We start from the raw sequence: 26012 nt of genomic DNA on the forward strand, positions 1-26012 counted from the left end.
CATAAAACCATTTTTTTTTTTCCTATATCATTCCCCCCCCTGAACCTTTTTTTTTTTTTTTTTTTTTTTTTTCTTTTTTCCTTTTTTTTTTTTTTTTTTTGTCCAGCAATGGATCGCAACCCTCAGTGTCACGCCCGTACCGGACCGGACCGGCAACGGGATCGCAACCCTCGGTGTTGCACCCACACCTCGCTCAGCCAGTGAGCGAGAACCAGTCTGTATGTGGGATCTGAACCCTCGTCGGGAGCGCCGCCACGCTCCCAAGTGGCGCACTGTAGCAGTGCGCCACCGGGCCGGCCCAGAAACATTCTTCTTGATAGCATATTTCAATCATTGTATGAAAAATTTTTTCTAATAAACTCACCATCGTGGCTTTATTTCTTCTCCCCAAAACAGTTTTCAGTCTTCAGTCTCCTTAACGTCATTTGATACTATATTAAGTTTTGCTTTTATTTATTTATTTAGCCTATCACTTTACTTTTCCTTAGTGCCAAGTGTAGTCAGTAAGAATCTTTAAAATGAACTGAGTAGAAGCTTACTCACCTAATCTCCATTTCTTCTTCATATTCCTCTGTATTCCATAGCCTTGGGCATGGAATTAGCCTTCCATATTCAAGGTCTTGGGCATAATGCCTCAGTTTGGAGGAACAACAGTAGAAAACAAACTGAAAGACAAAGTAAGTGGTGCAAGGGAGGTGAGAGGGCAAAGAATGATAGAGTGGGAACTGGAAACTGACTGATGAAAGGGAAAAAATGGAGGTGAAAGAGTAGAAACGGAAAATTTTGGAGAACTAAGCGGATAAATATTAAACATGGCTAAAAGCAGAAGTGGGTAAATTAATTCCTTAAAAAGAAAATTTTAAGAATACTGTTTTTCAAAGGAGGTTACTTATACTATTTCCTTAGAGAACAGCTTTGAAGAAGAGAGAAAAATGATATGGAATTTCAGTAGTATGTAAATGACACTTCTAAATGCTCAGACTAGTTCCCAGATTAGTGTAAACCACCACTTTAACCATAGCACTTTTTTTCTCCATAAAGGGAAGGTAAACTTCAGTTCAACAAATTGTAAATCAGCCACAGATTTATTAATGAGACTTTAATATATTGCCTTAGTTAAATGCTGAGATGAAAGAAGGGGTACATATACATATATATTAAGTATGTAGGCTCTGGTATTCTTTTAGTTGGAGATTAGAGAGAGATTTTATGAGTTTTGGCTACTTTAGCAGTAAGAGTCTAGAGGATTTAAAAGCAACAATAATCCGCCTGACTTTATCTCCAATAGCATGAATTTAGGAAATAAACTTCCAAGTCCTACATAAATATTTAGACTGAGTCTCTTGGTTTTCACAGGCAGTGCTAAGAAACCCCAGGAATCACCAAGGCAGTAGAAAGACAAAGGAATAAGTCAAGAGTCATTGTTGAAAGGTTGTCCAGTAAGAGACTAATGATCAGGGTGGATTGGAAGTTTGAGATTATGATGAAGGTAATGAGTAAATTTATGAGGAAATAAACAATTGACATAGGAGTTATATCAACAGAGCTTTGCGATCTTAGAGGTGGAGGAGTTTTGATGACTGGATCTGAGGGATTACCTTAGTAGTGGACAAAACCTGAAATTTGCAATGTCCAAATTTGTTGATTTACAGAATTATGGTGTGAATGATACCTATTCTCATTTCCTTTCAAATCCTTCTGGGTTTTTCTTCCCTTGTTTAAGTTGGACAATAATATTTTAATGAATTATAAATTAAGGAAGTTAACTACTGACTTAGAAGGGATGATCGAACCAAAATCTAAGGTATGTGGCTCTTGGACTTCAGTTTATCTATAAAATAAAGAGTACAGGATATCCTAGGTCACTTCCACCTCTAAAATTCTGATTCTGTAAACTAAAGAGTTTGAGATTGGGGTCAGCAGTGGAAGATTCATGCCTTGTTCTGTTCTCTGCCTTCACCCAAATCTTCCCTGAGTCCAACTGGAAGCACATACCTTTTTCTTACTGTATTAGTTTTTAAAATATGTTTCTTGTAATGCTTGGTTCCAGTGTACTTCAGGCATCATGGGGGGTTGGGTACAGGGTTAGGAACAGGAGACTGAGTTGTCAGGGTTCACCCTGCACCTGTTCCCCTTTCTGTTTTATTTGTTGTGGTAACTTAGAAGATTATAAAAAAAATCTGCTTTATTTCAGTATACTTCTACTGAAACAGTGAGTACGAGAGTATCCTTGCTAGAGAGCTCCTGTAGACCTCAGGCCTCCTTTGCAAGCACTATAAAAACAAGCCTCACGTTAATAAAATCAAGAAGTAGCTCTCGGGCCCACACATGCTGAAGCCTTGCTCCTCAGTGTGGCCCATGGACCAGCAGCATGGCCATCACCTGGGGACTTGTTAGAAGTGCAGAATCTCGGTCCCTACTCCAGACCCACTGATTCAGAATCTGCGTTTTGACAAGAGTCCCAGGTTATTCAATTGCACATTAAAATTTGAGAAGCTTTGCAGTAGTCCAGGTATCATCCATATTCCTGGGCTCCTCATCTCACATTGAAGGACACACATGGGATGAAGTGTCATTCATCCTCAGGAGGAGTTAGTTGAATATCGACCACCCTCAGGAAGGCTGGAGGAAAAAGAATACTTGAAGTTTGTACCTGACTCATTTCCACCAGAGTATTTCACCACAGTATACTCCAAAGTTTGTACTATGATCCTCCCTAACATTTGGCTTATATGAGGGTCCTTCAAAAAGTTCATGGAAGGATTCACATTATCTTTTAATTCTATCTTTCCATGAACTTTTTGAAGTACCCTTGTATAACACCATTTTCTCAGACTTCATTTAGCATTTCCTTTCATTTCCATCCTATACACCACTATGTTCATATTAAATCTCAGCTTCTGGAAAATAGAGCTGAGTTGCTAAATATGTCTTAAGCTCCCTTCAACCACCACCTGCAATTCCTTATTCTCCTTGTCTTCTATTTACCTCTCATTTTTTGCTGAAATACTGGAATAGATTTTCACAGAACCAAAGGTTTATATGAAATAATTTACCACTTACTGGCAGTTGTAAGGACTTTCATATTCAATATGTAAAGTTTTTTTAAGGATTCAGGTTTTAGATTATCTTATATTTTCTGTATCTTTTTAATTTGCCATTTATTATTTACTTCTATTTCCTGCCTTAGTTGAAGAACAAAAAGGAAAAAATATGAGAACATCAAATCACATTTATTTGGCTCTTGGTTTGGTGGTGGAAAAATTGAAAATATCTGCTAAAATGAAATTGTATATTTTCTAACGCAACCTAATTTTATCTGCATTCAATTTCCAGATTTTATTTTAAGGGTATGTATGCTTATGGAGAGGGTATTAAGTAAGGCTTATTTCATTTCCGTACAAAAAGCTCCATTATTTCTCTTAGTATATGAGTTATTAATGCTTCCCTTAAAAAATTTCTCCGAGAACATTTCATTTTTACCTATTCCCATTCTCTGACATATGGCTGCATCTGCACTGTTTCCCATCCCAACCCTACCAATAGGCCTTATTTAGAAGGAAGCCATCAGCATTTATTGTTGTTAAACTTATTTACTCTAATCCAGTGTGATGTACTCCAGAATATCTCCATGTGACTGATTCTATTTTAAAATGTGAATGAAAGATTGTTAAACTATCAGAATTATGCAATTGACAGTCTTGTGCTTTAGAGGCTGAGGTCACAGTTTACAGATGCTTTCAGTGCGGTTTAGAGTGGTGGGCCTTACCGCCCCCACTCCCACTCCCTGCACTGTATATCTAGTCTCCAGAAGAGATTCTTAACCACTTTTATTTATCATACCAAGATTTGCTTATCAAAAATCTATTCCATTTTCCTTTGAGAAAATGTGCATCACTGCTTTGCAGCTGGTGATACGTAAGTTTATCAAGTTCTGTATTAACCAGTTCTTTAAAAAAATTTAATATGTTTATACTTACAGGATTTTTCATATTAACTAACTTTTTGTATACTTTTAATTCCAATAAACTAAATGACATTTAGATATTAATTTTTTATTTGACCTATATCATGTCTCTAATTTTATCAACAAGCTTATGATATCTGCTTATGATATCCCTTAAAATATTCTGATAATAGTCATCTTTTCTTTAGTCATTTTGGTTTAAGGATTAGTTTTAATTTTATTTGTTGAGTCATTAATAAAAATTAATTTTTATAAATAACAAACCTTTGAGAAGAAAACATTTAACATGCATAGAATGTCCCTGTACTACACTATTCCTGCTTTAGCATGTGTGATGGTAGGATGTGGTTACACACTCCCACACACACTCTCCTACCCCGTGTAAATGTATTCACCGTACAGCATTGTTATTATTGCATTGTGTGATTTTATTTTCACAATCATCTTTCGCTCTTTTCTGAGTGCAGTTGAATTAGTAGTTACAGATTACACTCAACACTTTCCTTAGTCCAAATCTGTGTTTCAGGCTCTGTGATAGTCAAAATGGCATGATTGGTTTTAAATTCCTGAATGGAAAGTATTTTGCTATCATCCAATTTAATTTTCTTTAAATTGTACTTTAGTAATGAATGTGTTCTCCCTTTTTAGGTACGCTTTGTAAAGAATATAACTTCCTGGAAAGAGATGAAACCAGGGTTTTATCATGGACACATTTCTTATTTGGATTTTACAAAGTAAGTTACACCTAAAATGACTTATAAAGAGTGCTTTGCACTTTAGCAACCTAAAGAGGAATAAATTCATTAAATTGTTATGATTTTGATTTTCCAAAAAAGAATATACTGACTTGCCTTTGCTACTTTTAGATCTGTAATTTAAATATACCATCTAGTGTTTTACTGCCCTCTAGTGTTCATAAATTGGCAGTTCTCATATTAATTATGAGAATTAAGGGCAAAGTTAAATTTAGTTAATACTCTTTATTTATCTAAAGTTATTTATCATTATTATGTATATGTTTCTTGTACAACCAGAATGAAACTATTTCAGGAGAGCTCAATTTTTAACCTACAGGCTAATCAGATTATGACTCACCACATCAAGTGAGAACTGAGAAAGCAAAGAAGCCCTCACTCAGTTATTGATACCTTAATGTATCTGCTTCTCAGCCAAGACACAGTAAAGCATACACTTTCCCTTGTGCTACCTGTTTTAGCTTTAAAATTATGATGTATTAAGAAGAGACTTCTAAACTAATTAGTAATTTTCTTTTATGTTTGAATTTGCCTGTAATTGGAGATAAATAAGTCTCATATCCCGTATTTTTGGAAAAGAGTGGGATCAGGGTATTTCTGTCATAATTTTCAAGAAAAGTTCAGAAAACTACGGGCCTATTTACAGTATTCAATCACTATGTGGCTCCAGAGTCTGTGCTACATTAAGTATTGATCAGAAAATTGAGCAAAAGGAATATTCTAAATATATATCTTGAGTTCCATTTGAACATTTTTTTGTAGTACACATAGTACCATTACAGTAACACCTCAAATCTAAATGTTTTCCCTAATGAGGGCTGTCCTAATGAGCTCAGTTTATTAGAACATGGTGCTGATAACACCAAAGTGCAGGGTTTGATCCCTGTACTGACCAGCCGCCAAAAAATAAATGTTTTCCTTAATGAGACTCTACATTGACTTAAAAAACACTAAAAATATATATATTTCTATTATTTAAGCTTAGACATGGTCACTCAGTTTTGAATTAGTAGTCATGCCTTAAGAGTGTAATACATCTTCATGTATTTGTCAACTTTAAAAGGTATCTAATGTAAAATTTAAAATGAAAATGATATTCCACTCTCAATTTAACTTATAAAATTTGTAAAGAAAAAGAGTAGAATGAAATATTACTGATTCAGATTGATAATAAATCTTAACTTTTTTAGAAATCCATGTAATTAAAAAGGAATCACTGAAATATTACACATATAAAATGATATATTCCCATTTCTGGTTTCTCCCGTAGTACTCAGTATCTTTCAATAAAATGGTAGCTTTAAAGTTAGATGTACATTTTTCTATAAATAATTCATATTGCAATATTGAAATCACTTTAAAGGCAGCTTTAAAAAAACTAATTATTTTTTCTTTGCAGAGGCATTGAACCAATTTCATAAACTTCATTCATATGCATATTTTCCCTCAGGGCTGCATTTTCCTTGAATTGAATGTTTGTTACCTTTTCACCTAAATGACTTATTTTTTTCCACATACAACTTGGTTTCTAATACTTTAAGTTTTCATTACTAAAATTATATATTGAGTGCTTTTACTTTTGGCAAAGGCTTGTACTTAGAACAAAGCTCTGGTGTATGCTGGAGTTTTTGCAGTTGAAAAGTATAAAGCTTTTTGAAAATATTAATCTTATTAAATACTGGCATAAACATTTAAGGGTTTGAATATTTTCATAGTGGGTCTCATGTTATTGAAAGTGAAAGGTATTGTGAAAATTTTTAATAGACTTTTACAAGATTTTAAACAAATACCTAAACAAAATCAACTAGCAGAAATATATTTTGATGTATGTACTAGGATCTTTTAAAATATCTTTTAGCTTGATAGCCATATACTCCATGAATGAGTAAGGAAGAGGAAAGAAACGTCACCTTACCAATTTTTAAAATACTTTATTCTTCAAAACATATTCTTGACTGGCATAGTACTTTGTGGAGTCCATTAAATAACTTGCCCTCAGGAGAAGTAATTTAATGGTGAATTTGGTGAAAGAAATACTTAATCACATAATTTTTCATTTGCCTTAGCAGAGACATTAAAAAGAGTGTGAGCCCTAGGAAACTCAGGAAATAAGATAGGGAAATAAAAAAATGTAAAGTTTTTTCTAGTTTAGACTGATTACTAAGCAGCACATATTACAAGGATATTTCAAAAAGTTCATGGAAAGATTTGCATTATCTTTTTTGGGCGGGATTGGTGGGGGGTGGCTGGCCTATATGGGGAGCGTTATCTTTTAATTCTGTTTTTACATGAACTTTTTATAGTACCCTCATATTTGCAAGCCTGTATGTGATTAAGTCGTATTTTGGTTGTGTTTATTTGTTTTTTGAGAACTTTAGAATAACAAAAATAATTCCTTTTTACATTTTTGCATTCCTATTCTATCTTGCTACTTTGTGTTATAATCCTATTCTTTGATGTTTTAGCATATTTTCTAGTTCTTGTTCCTTTCCATTTTTCCTGTTAATGTTCTTTTACTGATTTGTTTTCTTTTTAACTGGTGGACCACACAATTTTAGAAAAATGTAGATATGATAAATTAGTGTCATAAATTTATAAATTTTCCAGTTTAATTGTATAGGTTGGACATTTTCTTTTTTTTTTTTTTTCCTTTTTGTCTTTTTTACTGACCGGTAATGGGATCACAACCCTCGGTGTCGCGCCCGTACCGGGGACCGGCAACGGGATCCCAACCCTCAGTGTTGCGCCCGCACCACGCTCAGCCAGTGAGTGGGAACCGGTCTCCACATGGGATCTGAACCCTCGGCAGGAGCGCCGCTGCGCTCCCAAGCGGCGCACTCTCCAGTGCGCCAACAGGCCGGCCCAGGTTGGACATTTTCAAAATGATCTGTTGTGCAGGAAATACAAAGTTGAGTAAGTTGCAGTTCTTGACTTTAATGAATTCACTAAAACCCCATTTTTCCTATAATTATTAGTTCATTATGTTTTGTTATGAACAGTGAAAATATTACAGATTACCCTCCCTTTTAAATTCATACTATTCATTTGTCAGTAGCATCTATTACCCCACTTTGATTTTCTTCAAACTTTAGAAAAGAAAAACAGTAGAACATCTCTTTCAAAAATGCTTTTTCAGGAATAAACATTTCGCTTCATAATGAATAATGATCAGCTAAAAGAAAACTGTTTTAGGGGTTGGCTCAGTTGGTTAGAGTGTGGTGCTGATAACACCAGAGTCCAGGGTTTGATCCATGTACCGGCCAGCAGGCAAAAAATTTTTTAAAAAGCAAAACATAAAAGAAAACTGTTTTAATGTTGTACTTTTGATCAAATCTGCTGATTTTTTTTATGATGTAGGTACGTCAAGGTCACATGTCAGCATCCCTCTTAGAAAGATATTTGAAAGTTAATTTTGATACAACAGACAGTTTTATTCAGGCATACATCAGGTATGTACCTTTGTGGTTGTCCCTAGAAATGAAGAATAAGTTTTAAGTGCTGTCATTTTAGTTTCTTCATATTATCTCTGTTGTCATTTTCAGAATAAATAAGGTGAATAAGTAAAGAAGCAGTAATGTTAGGACAAGAAACAAATAACTTAATCCTTCACCAGGTCTGAAATATCTCAGAGGGCAATAATGTGACAATATTTTACATCTAAATAGTTTGTTAGTATATAGATTGATGTGAGATTGTCTTTTTTACCTTGTACTTCTTTGCTGAACCAACTGAAGTTTGCACCATTTTTTAAAACTTTGAACAAGTATATAACAACACTGTAGAAATTTTTTAAAATTATTTTAATCATTACAGACAATATGTGGGAGTTGCCTTTTCATTGACCTTGTACTCCCAGCTCTTTCTATCGCACTGATTCTGTAGACTGTTAAGGAGCAGTCTGTGGAGTCCGACAGTGTGTGAAGTCAGATCAGCAGTTACATCCATCTCTGCTCATTACCAGCTCTCCTATCTCAGCCACATTACTTCAGGTCTTTGAGCTTCAGTTTCCCCATTTGTCAAATGAGGATAACTAAAGTTACTATCTCATGAGGTGTTTGTGAGGATTACATATGATAATGTATATCAAGTTCTGTTATAATTCTTTTAAAATCCTGTCTTCTTTGAATTCCCATGTTGTCTAGCTGATTTTTTCTTCTTCTCCCTTTCTGAATCTCTGCTGGTCCACCTCTCAAGATCAGGTGAGATTGGGCCCATTCGGGGTGGCCACAGAAACTCTGCTGGTCCTTCTTATTTCCAGTTGTTAATTAGACATTGCACAAGACTCATCTTTGTCTTCATTATTCCCTGCTAGAAAGTTTGCCCATTTTTATCTGTCATGACACCCAAGCAAGAAACTTTATAGTCATCTTGGACAACTGTTTTCTTCACCACCTATATTTTATTGGTCACCAGGTCTTTCGACTCTATCTTCTTTCACTCAATGTAATGCTTTTGACATCCTATATCAAGAGTTCGTTCCTTCCTGAGTAGTATTCCATTGTATAGATGTAACACAATTTCTGTCTACTCACCATTTTCTGCATATTTAGGTTTTTTCCAGCTTTTGATGACTATGAATAAAGCTGCCAAAATATTTGCTTACAGGTTTTTTGTGGTCATATGTCTTAATTTCTCTTAGGTTAAAATCTAGAAGTGGGATTACTGGGTTTTGTGGTAACTGTGAAGAAGTTGCCAAACTGTTTTCCCAAACAGTTGTATCATTTGGCAATCTCACCAACAGTGTTTAACAGTTCCAGTTGCTGTGCATCCTCACCAGCATTTGGAATTGTTAGATTCCCCCCCCACACACACACACACTTTTTAAAATTTGAACAATTCTAATAAATATATAGTAGACAAAAGCTCTTTTTAAGAAATAAATTACTTTAAAAATCATTTATTCACGTTATCATCAGTAGGACCAACAAATACTAATAGATCATTTACTTTTTTTGAAACAAGACAATTGGAACTTGCTACTAGGATTTGAAACATTTGATGAACCTTTAGTGCTAAAAGACTCCAGAATAAATATGTACAAGGCACAAATGTCCCCAGCGAGACTGATGCTTAAGTAGAGATGTTAAATCTAGTCTAAACTAGAAATTTCAAAGCATAATGCTTCCCAAAGGCTATTCAGCCCTCTTTCAACTTCATCATCTCCCTTTTAGAGGTTCCTTACAACTGTTCTGAGTATGAACTAGTTCTTTTAACCATTCTCATTGTTCACTTTTCTATCTAAGGTGTCTATAGAGTGTAGTTGTAAAGAAATGAGCCTAGATAAAGCCTAGAAATGAGGCTAGATAAAGCCTTGCTTTATCATACCACATATGCTGATATAGCAAGAATGAGGTTCCTAAAACATCTTCTTACTGATCTGATCTGCTGCTCAGATTATATTTTTTCCTTCTTTATCCTCATCTACAGATTCCTAGCAAATATGCCGTTCTTTTTCCAGGAAGATCATGTTCTAACAAGTCAATGTAGTATAGTTTATTTTCCTTGAGTAGAGCTGGGTTTTCTGCTTTTCTACCTGAGCCCTCCTGAGGAACAGCTCAAATGACTGGCCAGGTTAAAGGTGAAGTCTGTGACCACAGAGCTTATTTTTTCCCCTATACAAATGACCTGGTTGACAAAAGAGTTAAACCAACAAACTTTATTTTTTCTTATTTCCTAACCAGCTGAGCTGAGTGGCCCAGGTGCTATTTTTATCATGCCTATTTTCTTTTACAGTCCCCTTGCCTTCAGTCCTTCATATCTATATAACCAATCCCTAACTTACAAGTAATAGTTCTTATCCATTTTCAGAATGAGTTCACAGATTATCTCACTAAAATCATACTTCATATATAAAAATGCCACCCAAGGCCAACCCACAGACAACCATTTCCTGAACAATAAGAAGAGTTTTGTAACATGTTATATCCCCTTTTCACTGCTGCTTGGTAAGAATTGCTCTCTGCTCCACATGTCAGAGACAAGGGGAAAAGAGGAAGCATTGGAGGCAAATGTTCTTCTGGGATGAGGTAATTCCCAAGAGAATGGCTCAGGGTAGGGCAGTGACTAATAATACAATAGAGGGGATTCCCAGGGAATCCCACAGCCTTAAGAATGGAGTCATTATCCCGTTGTCCTGCAATCTCCCCTTCTTGTAGCTTCCTGTTACAAGACACTCAACTCTGTCACCTAAGGTAAGAACTATGCATTACTGATGCCTTGCTCCTCTCTTCTCACTACTGAGTGCACTCTCCCATAGACAGGCTTTTGTAAGTGGCTGATTCACAAAAGTTTGTTCAACCTAGTTCTGTTCATATTCAACACTTGTGTGTTTGGCACAGTGTTGAACATTAGAGATAAAGCCATAAACAAGAGAGAAACAGTCCCTGCCATTATGGAGCTTCTACTCTAATACCTAATGTGACAGTGCCGTATATTTGCAGTAATACTGTTTTCCTCTTAGAAAATTGTGAAAGAAATTTTTACTGCATTATTGGTACTATGCTTCAAGTGACTTACAACACTGTTGGGGAGAAAAGACTTACAAAAGAAACACTAGTAGAACAAGCTAAGAGTTAAATTGCCTGATAGCGATAGCTTCTGGGTGCAAGAGCTATCAAATGAGAGCAGATGGCACTGTATGCTGGAGTCCTCAGGAAGAGAGGTTACAAGATTCGTTATTGCTCCTCTGTTTATTCCAAAATAGCAGCCAATGGCCTTTTAAAATAAATCATATCCTGATACTTTTCTGCTTAAACCCTCCACTAGCCTCCCTTCTGACTCTCCATAAAAATTAATGCTTATAATGGTATACAAGGCCCTTAACGATCTACACTTACTCCCCCCCATCACCTCTCTACTCTCATCCTCTATTACTATCCCCTCTCTGATTCTGCAGCTACATTGATCTCCTTGCTGTTCCTCAAAACACTTGGCACTTAGTTGCTTCAGGGCTTCGTGCTTCCAAGACACTTTCCAAGACGCTTCCAAGACATTCAGATACCTAAATGGCTTGCCTCCTTGTTGCATAACACCAGTGATGCCCTCCTGAGAAATACTACAGTCATGTGTCACTTAATGATGGAGATACATTCTGAGAAATGCACCATTAGGCAAACATCAGAGAGTGTAATTACACAAATGTAGATGGTATAGCCTACTACACACCTAGGCTGTGTGGTATAACCTATGGCTCCTACGCTACAAACCTGTACAGCATATTACTGTACTGAATACTGTAGTTAATTGTAACAAAATGGTAAATGTTTGTGTATCTAAACATAGAAAAGGTATAATCAAAATACAATATAAAAGTTATAAAATGGTTCACTTGTATTGGGCACTTACCTTGTATTGGGCACTTACCATGGATGGAGCTTGCAGGACTGGGAATTGTTCTGGATGAGTCAGTGAGTTGTGAGTGCATGTGAAGGCTTAGGACATTACACTACTGTAGAGCTTGTAAACACTACACACTTAGGGTACACTAAATTAATAAAAAATTAAGTGTGCTATGATGTTACAATGGCTATGACATTGCTAGGAGATAGGAATTTCTCAGCTCTGTTATAATCTTATGGGATCACTGTCACGTATGTGGTCCATTGTTGACTGAAACTTTGTTGTGTAGCATGACTGTGTTATGACTTGTACTGTCTCCCACTTCCCCTGGCACTCCCTATTCCCTTGCACTGCATTTTTCTCCTTAGTACTTCTTACCATCTGACATATTTGCTTAATGTTAGCTCCAGAAGGACAAGGAGTTTTGTCTTTTTTTTTTTTCACTGCTATATGCCTTGTATTTACAATAGTGTCTGACATATTGAAAACACAAAAAGTATTTTTTGAATGAATTAATATGGAGAAAGAAAGAATAGAGAAATGAGAGTGGCATTCTAGTTAAGGAAAACAGAATGAGCAAAGTCATCTAAGGAGAAAAAGGAATAAGTATGATACATGGGAGGAGGTAGAAGTGGACCTAGTATAACAGATAGATGGTTTCTTATTTGAGAAGAGTTGAAGAAAGTTAGCTCAATAAGGTGGTACCTAAGACATAAGGCAAACAAACATAAGACAACCAGGCAAAGGGGTCAACTAATCAGTAGAGTTCTTTCAGATTCCTAAGAAGAGTGATGTGAGAAATGGTGTTTTAGGAACATTAGTTGAGAATTGGCATGGAAAGCAGATTTAAAGGGAGAGAAACTGGATGTAAGAAAACCAACTAGGTTATGGCAATGGTGAAGAAAAGACAAGGACAAAGGCAGGATAAATCTGTGAGAAAGCTTACAAAAGGGACTTGGTAACTTTTAAGAATAAAGGAAAGGGAAGAGTCAAGATAATGGTAACACTTCAAGACTGAGACTGGAGAGGATATTAGAACAGGGAGCCAGTTAGACAATTTTAGGGTTTGCAAGGGTTGCTGAAGTAAAAGTCTGCTGTGTTCCTCAACTCCTTATCATTCCCTAAGGAAATAATCCTGAAAACTTAATGTCTTTAACTTCTGTCTTGTCTTTAAAATCAGCAACAGTAGACGGTAGTTTCAAATGGTGACACTTCTGATGACTAATGTTGTGTCCATTGATAATGGTGAGCCAGAAATGAGCAATTATTGCTATATATTTAATGCAGATTTGAAACTTTTTGTAGCACCAGATGATTGATTATAGAATATAATAAAGCACTTTTTTATAAGTTCATTTAAAAATTATAAATGCTAAATTCTTTCTTAGTCATTTTTAAATAATATGTATGTATTTGAGAAAGAATTGTCTACTTGGACTTATGAAGGCATAGAATTAAAATGTTTTATATAATTCTTGGCAGTAAAGTTTAAAATTATTTTTCACTCATTTTCTCCTTTTTTCCTTTATCTTTAGCCACAATTTTAAAATTCTTATTTCTTAGTTATGACATGAATAATCAAAATATTTCCCAATCTCCACATGTTTTATTTTATTTAAATTAATTCATGTTCTTTTTTCATAAGGGATCAATACTCAGACTTCTACATATAAATGCAGGACACCCCCTAAACAGAATGAAAATGTTGTTTCACCTTTTTAATTTTGTTCTGTTTCAGATTTGGTGTGAAGAAGAAGCCAATTTACATTAATGTCATAAGGGATCCTATTGAGAGGCTAGTTTCTTACTATTACTTTCTGAGATTTGGAGATGATTATCGACCAGGGTTAAGGAGACGAAAACAAGGAGACAAAAAGGTAATATTTGGTTTTAAGATTATTAAACTAAATATTAAAACGGTAATATTTAGTTTTACTTTTAAGATTTTTATAAAGATAATTGCTTATGAAATGCAGTGGACAATGTGCTTTTTAAATTTGATATTGATTATAAATGTACTACTTGCTTATTTTGGAAATTTTGAAAAGAACCCAAAAGTATAAAGAAGCAAAAGTAAGGCTACGTATATCGTTGATATCTTGTTATATACATAATTTTTTGTGATTTTAAACAATGTCTTATTTCTGTTCAAGAGCTGAATATTTTAATGCAAATATCCATTTCCTCCTCTAAAAAAAAGTAAGAGTGGCATCATTTCACATTTTTGCCAATCTTTTTAGTATCTGGTTTAATATAGACAGCTGGATTTTCATACCTGCTTCTGAATTCAGTTTTCTTTTCATTATGTACTTTTGATTGAAGTGTATAAAGAAAATCCAGCTTCACACAGATATGTAATTGGAAAAGGGAGGATTTTAGTATCCTTTTCAGAAAATTGTGGCTATTCTTCTGTAATACTACACTAGAACTTGACAAGTGGTAGTTTCTTAGTTAGTTGCAGTGTGGAATCTATGAAACCCTAGAAGTGAACTTTTTATACTCTGCTACATTAAAATCCGTTAATATATTTTACACTTTGAATGAGTCTTTTAAGCAAGCATAATTTTGAAATATCATGCATTGGTCATTTGGAACATATTGTTCACTGAGTTATATGGACCTTTCAAATGTTGACACATTCATTTTATTATATAGTATCAAAAATTCACATTCATTAATATCACCACTGATCTCATCAGAAAAGTCTTTAGTATTGAGAAACTGTCAAGCTTACGGTAGCGGACACAAGTTTTCCAAAATTTTATTTTTGCTTGAAAGCTTAACTTTTATCACTGGTTTCCACAGAATTTCTTAATCACAACACTGTTGTTGTTTTGGGCCAGATAATAGTCATGGAGTATTGTTTGTACATTGTAGGATGTTTACCAGCATCTCGGACTTCTACCAGGTAGCATCCCCCACACCTCAGTTGTAAGAACCAAAAATGTCTCCAAACATTGCCAGATGTCACCTGGGGGTCAGAACAGCTCACAGTTGAGAACCACTGGGCTGTCAACACTGTCAGTTGTTTTCTTTCAAGTGACAGGCACAATTTATTCATTTTGAGAAAATATCAACAAGTACCCAAGTTTGAATAGCCATGGTTTGCCTCTTAGTCATTCTTTCACAATAGCCCTTTCTTCTTATGGCTTCCAAATAATATTATCTGAACCTATAATTCTCATCACTCACACTTTTTTAAATATGTAAATATTTATTTTATACTATTTCAGCTTTATACTGACCTAATAGATTATTAAATATTTTTTATTAGTTTTTGTTTGTTTGTTTTGTTTTTTACTAGCAGAGCATCAAGGGATTACACTTACGGAAAGAGTGCGTAATAAAGTAAAAATCTGAGAGAGAATCAGCTTATGGCTATTAAAAAGTATTCACTGGTTGCAGAGATCATAATTCCTACCCCAATTTGCTTTTTGTATTTCTTACTCTAAATTAACTAGACTTATAGTCAACTATAGGAATTATAATGAATTTAGCTTATTCTACTTAAAAATATGTATTCACTTCCAAAAGATAGTAATGAGGTATATTAGTCTTTCTGTTGCTTATAACAAAATACCTGGAACTGGGTAATTTATAAGAAAATGAAATTTATTGCTTACAGTTTCAGAGGCTGGGAAGTCCAAAGTCCAGGGATCACATCAGGTGAGGGTTTTCTTTGGTAGTGGCTTTACAGCAATGCAGGGGTCTCACATGGCAGAAAATGGTGGAGCAGAGGAAGAGAGAGACTCTCATGTGCTCTCCTTTTAAAGGCCTCCAAATCATGCCCTTGACCACCATTATTAATCCATTCACTATGGCATGGTCCTACAATCTAATCTCCTTTTCAAGGCCCCACCTTTCAGTTACAGTAATAGGACTTCCCACCCTCTTAACACTGTCGCAGTGGGGACCAAGCCTCCAACACATTAAACTTTTGGGGAGGACACAATTCAATCCATAATATGAGGTTAGAAGTAGTCTGTACTTAGTACTACCTGATTCTACATTAGTTTACAAAATATTGTCTCTGTAGTCCTTAGCAATTGACAACCCCTGATCATGTTTTTTTTTTTCTTTTTTGTGACCGGTAAGGGGATCACAACCCTTGGCTTGGTGTCGTCCGCACCGTGCTCAGCCAATGAGCCCACTGGCCATCCCTATATAGGATCCGAACCCATGGTGGGAGCGCTGCTGCGCTCCCAGCACCTCACTCTCCCGAGTAAGCCACAGGGTCGGCCCCCCTGATCATGTTTTCTTATGGAACATGAATTTTACTATTCTGTCCTACAAAGGCATTTGAGAACTTATTGCTCCTTAGAGAATATTTTATATGTAAAAAGCACCATAGGAAATCAATATAATATAACATCTTATCCTTGCAATTGGCAAACTTTAAAAAATTTTAAGGTTTGATAACTTTTCATCATGGACCAGTGTTCTCTATTTCAATAAAAGGTGCCAATATCCACGAAGTATACAACTCAGAGTCAGAGCTGACCTCTCTTCTTCCCAGGTTTCTGTTTGGACCATAGGTGGTTCTTTTCACCAAAAAGAAAAAAGAAAACAGGAGGAAGAGTAAGTTGTAATGGAGTTGGAGGACAAGGTGATGAGTCCAAATTAGACATGATTTTGAGTCATGTATAAGTAGGAGGAGGTATCCACCAGAAATTGTATTTGTACCTCAAGAAATAGGTCTGGACTAAATTATAGACTTGGACATCATCAACATTAGGTAGAAGTTGAAACCATGGGATTGAATGAAATTGCACTTGGAAAACAGTATGAAAAAAATGATCAAATGAAAAAGGAAAAATAAAAATATGTAGCTCTGGGGAATGCCAACATTTAAGGACTAGGCAGAGAGAGAGAGGAGCATGCCAGGTAGACTGAGGGCAGAGAATCAAAAGACAAATCTGGTAAGTCCTTGAAAAGGATAGGAAGAGAGTTTCAATTTCAAAGAGATTGATGAAATGAGGGCTGAAAACTGTCCCTTGGGGCCAGCTGGTTAGCTGACTTGGTTAGAGCACGGTGCTAATAACACTAAGGATAAGGGTTCGGATCCCCTTACTGGCCAGCCTCCCAAGAAAAGAAAAGAAAACTGTCCCTTAGATTTGTCAACAGGGAGATCATTAGGAACTTGAAAGAAAGGAGTTTAAGTGGAGTCCAAAGGGTTGAGGAGCAACTGAGAAGTGAAGACGTTGAGACTGAGTGGAAGGACTACTCTTAATATAGAAGCCTGGCTTTGAAAGGAAAAAGAAACATCAGTAAATGTTTCTTTAAAATGACAGACATTTAGGCATATGAAATCAGAAGAGAGCAAGAGGGTGAGTGATACAAGAAACTGGAGAAAAATTGATGGAGCAGGGTCTCAGAAGGCAGTACAAATGGTATTCAGAGATAGAAGAAATACTTTTTAAAAGATGGAGGCAATAAGGGGCTACAGATGCAGATAAGCTTTTATCTAAGTAGAAAATCAAGGGAGCTCGCTCTTCAGTGTTCTCTACAAAATATGAAGCAAGATCATTTGCAGAAATGGATTTGAATGAAAATAAATTGCCATCACTATCAAGCATCAAATTATATTTAATTTTTTTTAACCTTCAATTTTAGGAGTTAATTATCTAAACTAATGATCTACATGGTCTAAAGAATATTTTGATATTTGATGGTTTTTAAAATCATTTTTATCTAGTTCACAAAGAATTGCTCTAAGGATAGATGAAAGCTAATCATATCTTAAGAACTTTTCATTTCTGTGGTGTGCTGAACTGGGTTTCATGGGAGAAGAGAAGAGTCTGCAGTGCTGATGGAACTTTGCAAGTAAGCAGGAAAATTTCGTTTACCAAGCATTTGAGTGACAATCTTCTTTGGTGGTCTGAACAGAGAAGCCCAAGTGCTGCTGTCACTGTTGTAGGCAGTGGATTGATCCATAATGTTGTATGTTGTAAAGATGGTATTGAATTGTCTTAATTTGTTTTCTTTCACTAGGAAATACTTGGTTTACTTTACTCATCAAATATTTATGTAGAAATGGGAGAATTTCTGTTATATACTAAGATCTGGAACACTCATATGTTCAACCAATTTTTGATTATTCGTAGGATTTTTTTCCTGAACACCTTCCCTGCTAATGGCCATCCTTGGGTTCTTTTGGTTGATAGGGGAGAAACACCTCTCCCAAATAAGGAGTCAGAAAGGAAGAAAAACCCAAACTACTTTTCTGCTTTTATATTGTCTAATAAAAAATTTTCTTTGCTTGCAGTACTAAAATACTTCAGGAGTACAGGAACTAGGAGTTTGCTGACTAGAGAATTTGGGTTAAAATAGCCATCTTGCATGCTTATTCATTTTTAATTCAGCTTTAATTCTGTAGTATACATTTAAATTTCCAAAGTTATCTAAATAGTAATTCTATGGAAACTTACAATTATTGCAGCCTCTTTTAATATCCTAGTTTCTTACATTTAAGCAAAGTCTTTTTAATGTCTTTGAATCTCACACACACAATCACATGTACCGTAGAAAGGTGGTAGAGATGATAAGTTCACCCACAATCACTTTAGTAATTTATTTCTTTTCTGTCTGTGATCTAATCAGATAGTGCTGTAAAGAAGCAGAACACCTCTACTGGGTTTCAGAGACAGCATGCTATGAGCTGTCTGTTAGAAATTGGATAGACATGTAATCAGAAACCTTCACTCAGTTCATTGAGCCAAAAAGTTCATGGAGATTAGGACATGGTACAGATAGATACATAAGGGTTTTTATTATTGTTGTTGTTGTTGTTATTGTTATTTTAAATGAGCTACAAGTTGGCATTATAATAAATAAAACCATTTTTTAGAAAATGGCCTACGCTAGTAAAGCTAAGTTAGACCATCTATAAAAATTCAGAAATAATGTAATGGCTATTGAAAGGGGTTTATGGAGTCTCAAGTGTAAGCTAAGGTGTTCTCACTTGTAAAAAAATCACAATACAGTAAGAGAATTTGGGAAAACTCTAAAGGACTGTCAAAATGCTTCAAGAAAAAATTTTACTATATCTGTGTTCATTTCCACTAGAACAATGTCTTTAATACTCATGTAAATCCCCAAAGTGCATTCTTTCCAGCACAAATATTACTTGTGCAAACAGTTTGTATAGCACTATGTGTTGTAGAGGACACAAATGCATACTGCATGATCCCTTCAAGAAATTTTCACTGTAGTTGGGGAGACAGAATATAACACTCATGAAAAAAAGCACATGAAGCAAGTTATGTAGATAAAAATGTATGTATAGATAATATATACATATCCAGATCCTAACAACTGGCTGTTATAGGCAGTATGTAATTAATTTATATGACCTGAAAGAAAATGAGTGGCTTTAGGCCATAGAAGTCACTAGAAATATAGCCTTTATATAAACTAGATTTGTAGAAGGAAGACACTTAGGAAGAAAATGTAGTCAGCAAAGGTATATAGATTTGGGTACACATGACATGCTTGAGATAATACAAAACAGGTTAATCTGGTAAAGATGGAAGTTACATGTAGAGATAAGGCTAGACTGGCACATTGAGGTCAGATTATGAAGCATTCCTGAAAACCAGAATAAAGAGGTTGGAATTTTTTTTTTTTAAGGTATTGGAAGCCATTGAAGGTTTCTGAGCAGAGGATGTTACGAGTAACAATTTAAATTCATCTGGTAACTGTACAGAGCAGATTAGAAGGAAAGATGAGAAAGGAGCCCAATTAGGAAGATGTTATAAGAATCAAGACATGATACTTTGAGATCCTGATGGAAGTAAGGATTGAAAAAGGAAAGATGAATTAGAAAGACATTACCTCAAGTATGTGAGGTGAGGGAGAAGAAAGATTAAGAAATGTTCTGAGATCTTGAGTCTAAGTTACAAGAGGCAATATAATCTTAATTGCCAGAAATACTGAATATCAAACACTGGAAATTTGAGATGCACAGTAGAAGGTATTAGAAGATCGATAAGAAGTGATAGATCTGGTGGGTATATATTTGGAAGTTTTTTGCTTAGAAATTATAAATTAAGCCAGGAAAGTATGAAAAAGTGAACTAAGGAAAGGTGTGGGCAAAGGGAAGATAGCTGAGATGAACTGCCATACTTGGTAGAAAGACCAAAATATGCCTTCAGAGAAGTAATGATAGTACATTTAGAAGGATACAGAGAACCAGAAAAAGAAACCAAAAAGGGGAGTGTTCAATGAAATAGAAAAGAATGCACTAGTGGCAGGGAGACCAAGAGGTTTTTTTCAGAAAAGAGAGTTTGGGGCCAAATGCTATGAAGATCAAGTACAAGAACAAACAAAACATTGCATTTGACTATTAGGAAGAAGACAGACACAAACATAAGCACATCCCATTTATTGAATGCCTACTATGAACCAGTCTTTGTGGTAGATTCTTTTACATTCATGATTTTATCAGTTCCCCAAAATAAGATTATTCCATTATTTTTTAAGTGAGGAAACTAACACAAAACTTACGTCTCCCAGGTTCAGGAGTCAAACCCAAGTTTGACTCCTGAACCTGGGTCTTTTCATTATGTTGTGGTGAAAGTCATCTAAAAAAAAAAAAAAAACAATGGGTATATAAATTGTGGGCTGCAGTTTGCCATTGCCTTTTGAATGTTGCCAGAATACAGGGCATCATTCCACTGTAGCTCCACCCATAGCTAACTCTAGGGATTTTTTTTTTTTTTTTGGTCCCTATTCTCATAGATTTTTGGTTGAAAGGCCTTCTAAGTTTATCTAATTGTATAGATTAGAAAAGCGAGGCCTGGAGGCCTTAAAAAATTACTTGACATAGGGTCAAACCTGGTTCTAGAAACTCGGGAGCCTTGGCTCAGGACCAGTGCTCTTTCCACTCTTTCATACTTCCTCTTTGCATAGATAACAGGTGGTATTTGCACATGTGTCACTGCCACAAGCAAACCTCCAAAGTTTGTTCTCTGGTATTTCTATGTTATATCATCTCAAATAGAAAATTTCCTTTGGTAAGAAAATATAAATTCATAACTTCATCATAAATCAGTACTTATTTTCAAGGACAAATTATTATCTGGGGAAGTTTTTATTCATACAGTGAAAGAATTCTTATGAACATTAGACTTCTCACAACAAAGTTGTGAGAAAAATTCATGTTTAACTTTTCTCAGGTTTGTAACCTGCCTTTCCTTTTCACCGTGCTATTTCATCCCATCCACTCCTGCCCATTTATTTAATAATTTACCACATTAAGATATTTGATACTTGAGACTTGGAATTATGACTTACCTGTACCTCTGTGTCTTTGTTTCAGACCTTTGATGAATGTGTAGCTGAGGGCGGCTCAGACTGTGCACCAGAGAAGCTCTGGCTTCAAATTCCCTTCTTCTGTGGCCACAGCTCAGAATGCTGGTAGGGAGATAAAGTTAGCTTAAGTTGATTATCTTCCTTATTATCTCTGTAACCTGAATTTCACAAAGGCTTGGTATAGGGAAATCAATGGAAGATAAGACTATAAATAACATGTAATTAAGTAATATCTAGTTTTGTGGTTACCTTTAAATGCATTTAAAAGATTTCTCATATATAATATCTTCACAATGTTTTTGCAGATGCTAGTTTTTAGATTTTTTGTTTGTTTTTGGTATTATCTTTTTCTCTGTTCCAACAGACCTCTTAATTAGAGATCAGGGGTCATTTCATAAACCTTATTTTGTCCTAAGCTTGCTGTTTTAGCTATTCATGTTAGAGTGAGGAAAAGCTTAGTGGGTAAATTGTTCACCTGATTTTAGTGTTAAACTCATTTTGACTTTAAGAGAAGCCATGCTTATGGTTGTGCTTTAATCTGCTAATAAACATGAGGTGGAAAATAGATACTTTATCTTTAATAAGGAATTCATTTTCTCAGAATGTGCTGTGTTTTCAGTTCTTAAAAATAATTGTGCATATTTATTTGTTCTTATTTGTTTTTAATAGGAAAAGTAGGAAAAAAACAAAACAAAACAGGAACTCATTCAAAGTTAGTTTCTTCCTTAAAATTGTAATGAGAAATGCAAGGAATTTCTTCATTCTTTGAGATATATTATTAGATTACTGTGAAACTTAATGTCTTACTTAATAGATTGTATCAGAGCATCATACTAGCACAAGAAGAATGGGAAGCATAGGAAGAATGTCTTCTCAGTTTTCAACCGTTGTCTTAGAACAGGGGTTGGCAAACTACAGCCTGCACCAAACTTGGCCCATCACCTGTTTTTATAGATAAACTTTTATTGGAGCACAGCCACATGCATTTGTTTGCTTATTGTCTATGGATGTTTTCATGCTACAACAGCAGAGATGAGTAATTGTGACCTAAACCATATAGTCTGCAAAGCCTAAACTATTTACTCTCTGGCCCTCTATAGAAAAAGTTGCCAATTCCTGCTTTAGAACCCTAGAACAATAGAGTGTTGGTCTATTGGGCATTATTGAGGAGATTTTAATTGAACTTCTTTAGTATGTTTCATAGACTCACAGAATTGGGAGAGAGGCCTTAGAAATCAACTAATTAACTCTCTTTCTGCCCCCCCCCTTTAAATAGCAGAGAAATCAAAATTTAGAAAGGTAAAGCCACCAGCTCAAGATCACATAGCTACTTAAAGATAGAGCTGGACTTAGGAGTAAGAAATGTTAGAGCTAAAAAGGATACAAAAGTATAGTTGATTTAGGGCCAAATTTCTATTAACAGCATTAGCTGATAGTGTAAACAAAAATAAAAATAAAAGATTCTTAGCAGAACCATTTCTTACCTATTTTCTGTTCCACAGAAATTTCAGAAAATACTAAGCTCACGCACAAAAAACACCTAACCTCACAGATTAATATAAGCACTAAACACAAATTGCTTAGACCTTACTAGAAATAGAAAGCTCTTAAAATGAACAAAGTTTAGAGTAGTTTAAAAAAATTAAATGCACTCACACTAAATCAGATGGGAGGAATATATGTTATATATACATTTTTTAACTGCCTTCAAACTAAACTGTTTATATTAAGAGTCCTCTAGTAAAGTCCAAATTAGTACTGCATAGTTGAGCAGAAATTGGAGATGGAAGCAAAGGAAATTAAAAACAGGTGTGCCTCCCAAAGGACATTAATAAAAGGGCATTAAGGCTTTGGATGTACATGTGACTATTTTCTCCATAATACACAGTGTCAAAGGCATCAAAAATACCTAGCAGATTTCACAACCAGATTTTTAATTCTTTTTCTTTGGTTTCAGGAATGTGGGAAGCCGGTGGGCTATGGATCAAGCCAAGTATAACCTAATTAATGAATACTTTCTGGTGGGAGTTACTGAAGAGCTTGAAGATTTTATCATGTTGTTGGAGGCAGCTTTGCCCCGGTTTTTCAGGGGTGCTACAGAACTCTATCGTACAGGTATATAAATGAAGGGTTTTTTTTTTAAAGCTTGCCTTAACTTTTTCTATTTGCAACTTGAAGAATATATGATTTGAAGTTTCTTCAGTAAAACACAACAAATAGCTCCAGAAAGGCAGGTATCTTGTCTGTTTCTGCTCACTATTTTCAATGCAAAGCAGTGCCTGGCATAGAGATAGTGTTCATTAAATATTTTTTGAATGAATTAACATGCATTTGATAAGAATTAGAAGGCATTGTAGGAATAGTGCAATTATACAAACTATAGAAGAAATCTTAGAAATGTGTAATATTCAGTAATGCTGGATACCAATCATTAGGACTGTATATTCCACTCATAAACCTGCCTACTGCCATTTTAAAGTAGGGGTGGTATGGTGGGACTGAATCACACTGATAACAATCATTATGTGCTATGTCTCTTATATTATGCTTTAAAGTGTGCCTTCACAGTATTACATATCTGAAAGTGACCATGCTGGTCCAATCTAATTCTGATTGTTTTGTTGTTTTTGTTTGATAAGATACAATCATAGGAACTCTTTTCCTAGAGTATGCATATGCCCTGGCTTGTAACATATAGATAATATAGATTATGAGAAATTAGAATTACATTTCACAATAGGTGTTTTATTCTATTTAAAAAATAAACTACTCTTTAGGGCTGGCCGGTGGCTCACTTGGGAGAGCATGGTGCTGATAAGAGTTTGGATCCCCCGCCCCAAATAAAGTAATTAAAATAAACTAGTCTTAGAGCACCAGGCACTTGAGAATATACTGTGGGAGGGAATCAGCCTACACTTTACTACACTTTACTTCATGGCAGTCCTTACATTTACTATTTAACATCTCATTAAATGAATAACAGGTTATGGATTTACATTATAAAGGAATAAATCACAGTTCTAGTATGATTAGGGTTCTGTTTTTGCCAGAATTGTATTAATAGAAGACAATTATGTTACCTGTCCTTCAGGGTGTTGTATTAACTTAAACCATCTCTTCACATAAAGAGGCATTGGTCTTTCGTGTGTTCTCCAAGAATTATTTACCTTTTCTTTTTTTCCTTTGTAAGTAGGAAAGAAATCTCATCTTAGGAAAACCACAGAGAAGAAACTCCCCACTAAACAAACCATTGCAAAACTACAGCAGTCTGACATTTGGAAAATGGAGAATGAGTTCTATGAATTTGCACTAGAGCAGTTCCAATTCATCAGAGCGCATGCTGTTCGAGAAAAAGATGGAGACCTCTACATCCTCGCACAAAACTTTTTCTATGAAAAGATTTATCCTAAATCGAACTGAGTACAAGATATGACAGTTAGATTCTTGAACTAAACCTTTGACCCTGTCTTCACCTTCCTTGTCAGCTCCAGAGCCTGGGTCGCTGATAGGTGTATAAGACAATTGTATTTGAGCCAAGTTAGGACACAGACAGTAATGTCAAGGAAGTAGATACTGGCTGTTATGTCAGTGTTCTAGGAAGTTTAAGTTTCAGGCATCTTTCTTTTTTCTGGTTAAATTTGGTGAGAGTAATAACCTTCTACCTGGGGAAAAAACCTATACATCACCTACAATAAACACGTGGCAGGTCTAATCAAAAGGCTAAGTACAATTTCAGAAAAGGTTCTGATACTCTTGTTTTTGATAAAGCATTTTTTCAACTAACCATAAATGAAGATAAATCCATTTGCCACTTCAGCCTTTACTGAAGATATGGGTTATACTCCTCTACTGAATAGTGTTAACAGCTGTTTAGCAGTATGTGCTTTGTTTTTGTGAGTCATGTCTCATGAACTTTATTGGAATGTTTGATCATGTTTGCTAAAAAAAACTTCTGCTGTAGTTGGGTTGCCCATATTTATGTAGGTGGTTTTAATTTTTTAAAAATGATCGTTAGTGTTAAAAAAAAAAAAAAGATAAAGAGTCTAAGTATTTCTCATTCCTTTCTCCCCAATATCTAATATTGGGAAGATACTTCAAAGAATGTTGAGATTGTCTGAGGTTCTAGTTAAGACTCCCACACATTAATATCAAAAAAAGTAAGTTTAGTATTTGTTTCTCCATGGGTTATTTGTAAAGCTGTAAACTGAGATATCAGTGACTCCATATTATGACTCCATTAGTGAGCTGTGGTATGGGTAGGATTTTCCTACTTCTGTACTTTTACCTGTAGACTATTTTTACTAAGGTGCTTTATAATGTGTTTTAAAGCATTGCATTTACAAAAAAAAAAAAAGGAAAATGCTGTAAATATTGCATATTTTATGTATTTGGACCAAAAGATTACACGTAATTAGACAAAAGTGGTTTTGCACCAGTTTTATTACATCAAGTAAAACCATCAGACCTACTGTTCTTGTATTTCTCGTTTAACTTTACTCTTATGACATCACTGAAATGAACTTCAATAACCTTTTGATTTTGATACACAGTACATTATTCATAATTGGAGGCAGTAGTTATAGTGGAAAGACTGACAGGGAGTCAAAAATCGTGATTTCTGGTCCTGGCTCTGTCATTTA

At 35.1% G+C, this 26012-nt stretch overlaps 1 protein-coding gene across 1 annotated transcript in view; it reads left to right on the plus strand.

The window, feature by feature from the left end:
* Positions 1 to 25841, plus strand: part of HS2ST1 (heparan sulfate 2-O-sulfotransferase 1) — a gene marked incomplete at its 5' end in the record, with an annotated part of 32224 nt that extends 6383 nt beyond the window's left edge. The window contains 5 exons of the mRNA XM_008587830.1: positions 4616 to 4701; positions 13799 to 13937; positions 21380 to 21477; positions 23330 to 23487; positions 24566 to 25841. Of these exons, the coding sequence (XP_008586052.1) occupies positions 4616 to 4701; positions 13799 to 13937; positions 21380 to 21477; positions 23330 to 23487; positions 24566 to 24792 (708 nt within the window). The remainder of the gene's footprint in view (positions 1 to 4615; positions 4702 to 13798; positions 13938 to 21379; positions 21478 to 23329; positions 23488 to 24565) is intronic.
* Positions 25842 to 26012: the final 171 nt, after the last annotated feature.

The sequence above is a fragment of the Galeopterus variegatus genome, unplaced genomic scaffold (assembly GCF_000696425.1).
Source record: "Galeopterus variegatus unplaced genomic scaffold, G_variegatus-3.0.2 Scaffold4554, whole genome shotgun sequence".
Lineage (NCBI taxonomy): Eukaryota > Metazoa > Chordata > Mammalia > Dermoptera > Cynocephalidae > Galeopterus > Galeopterus variegatus.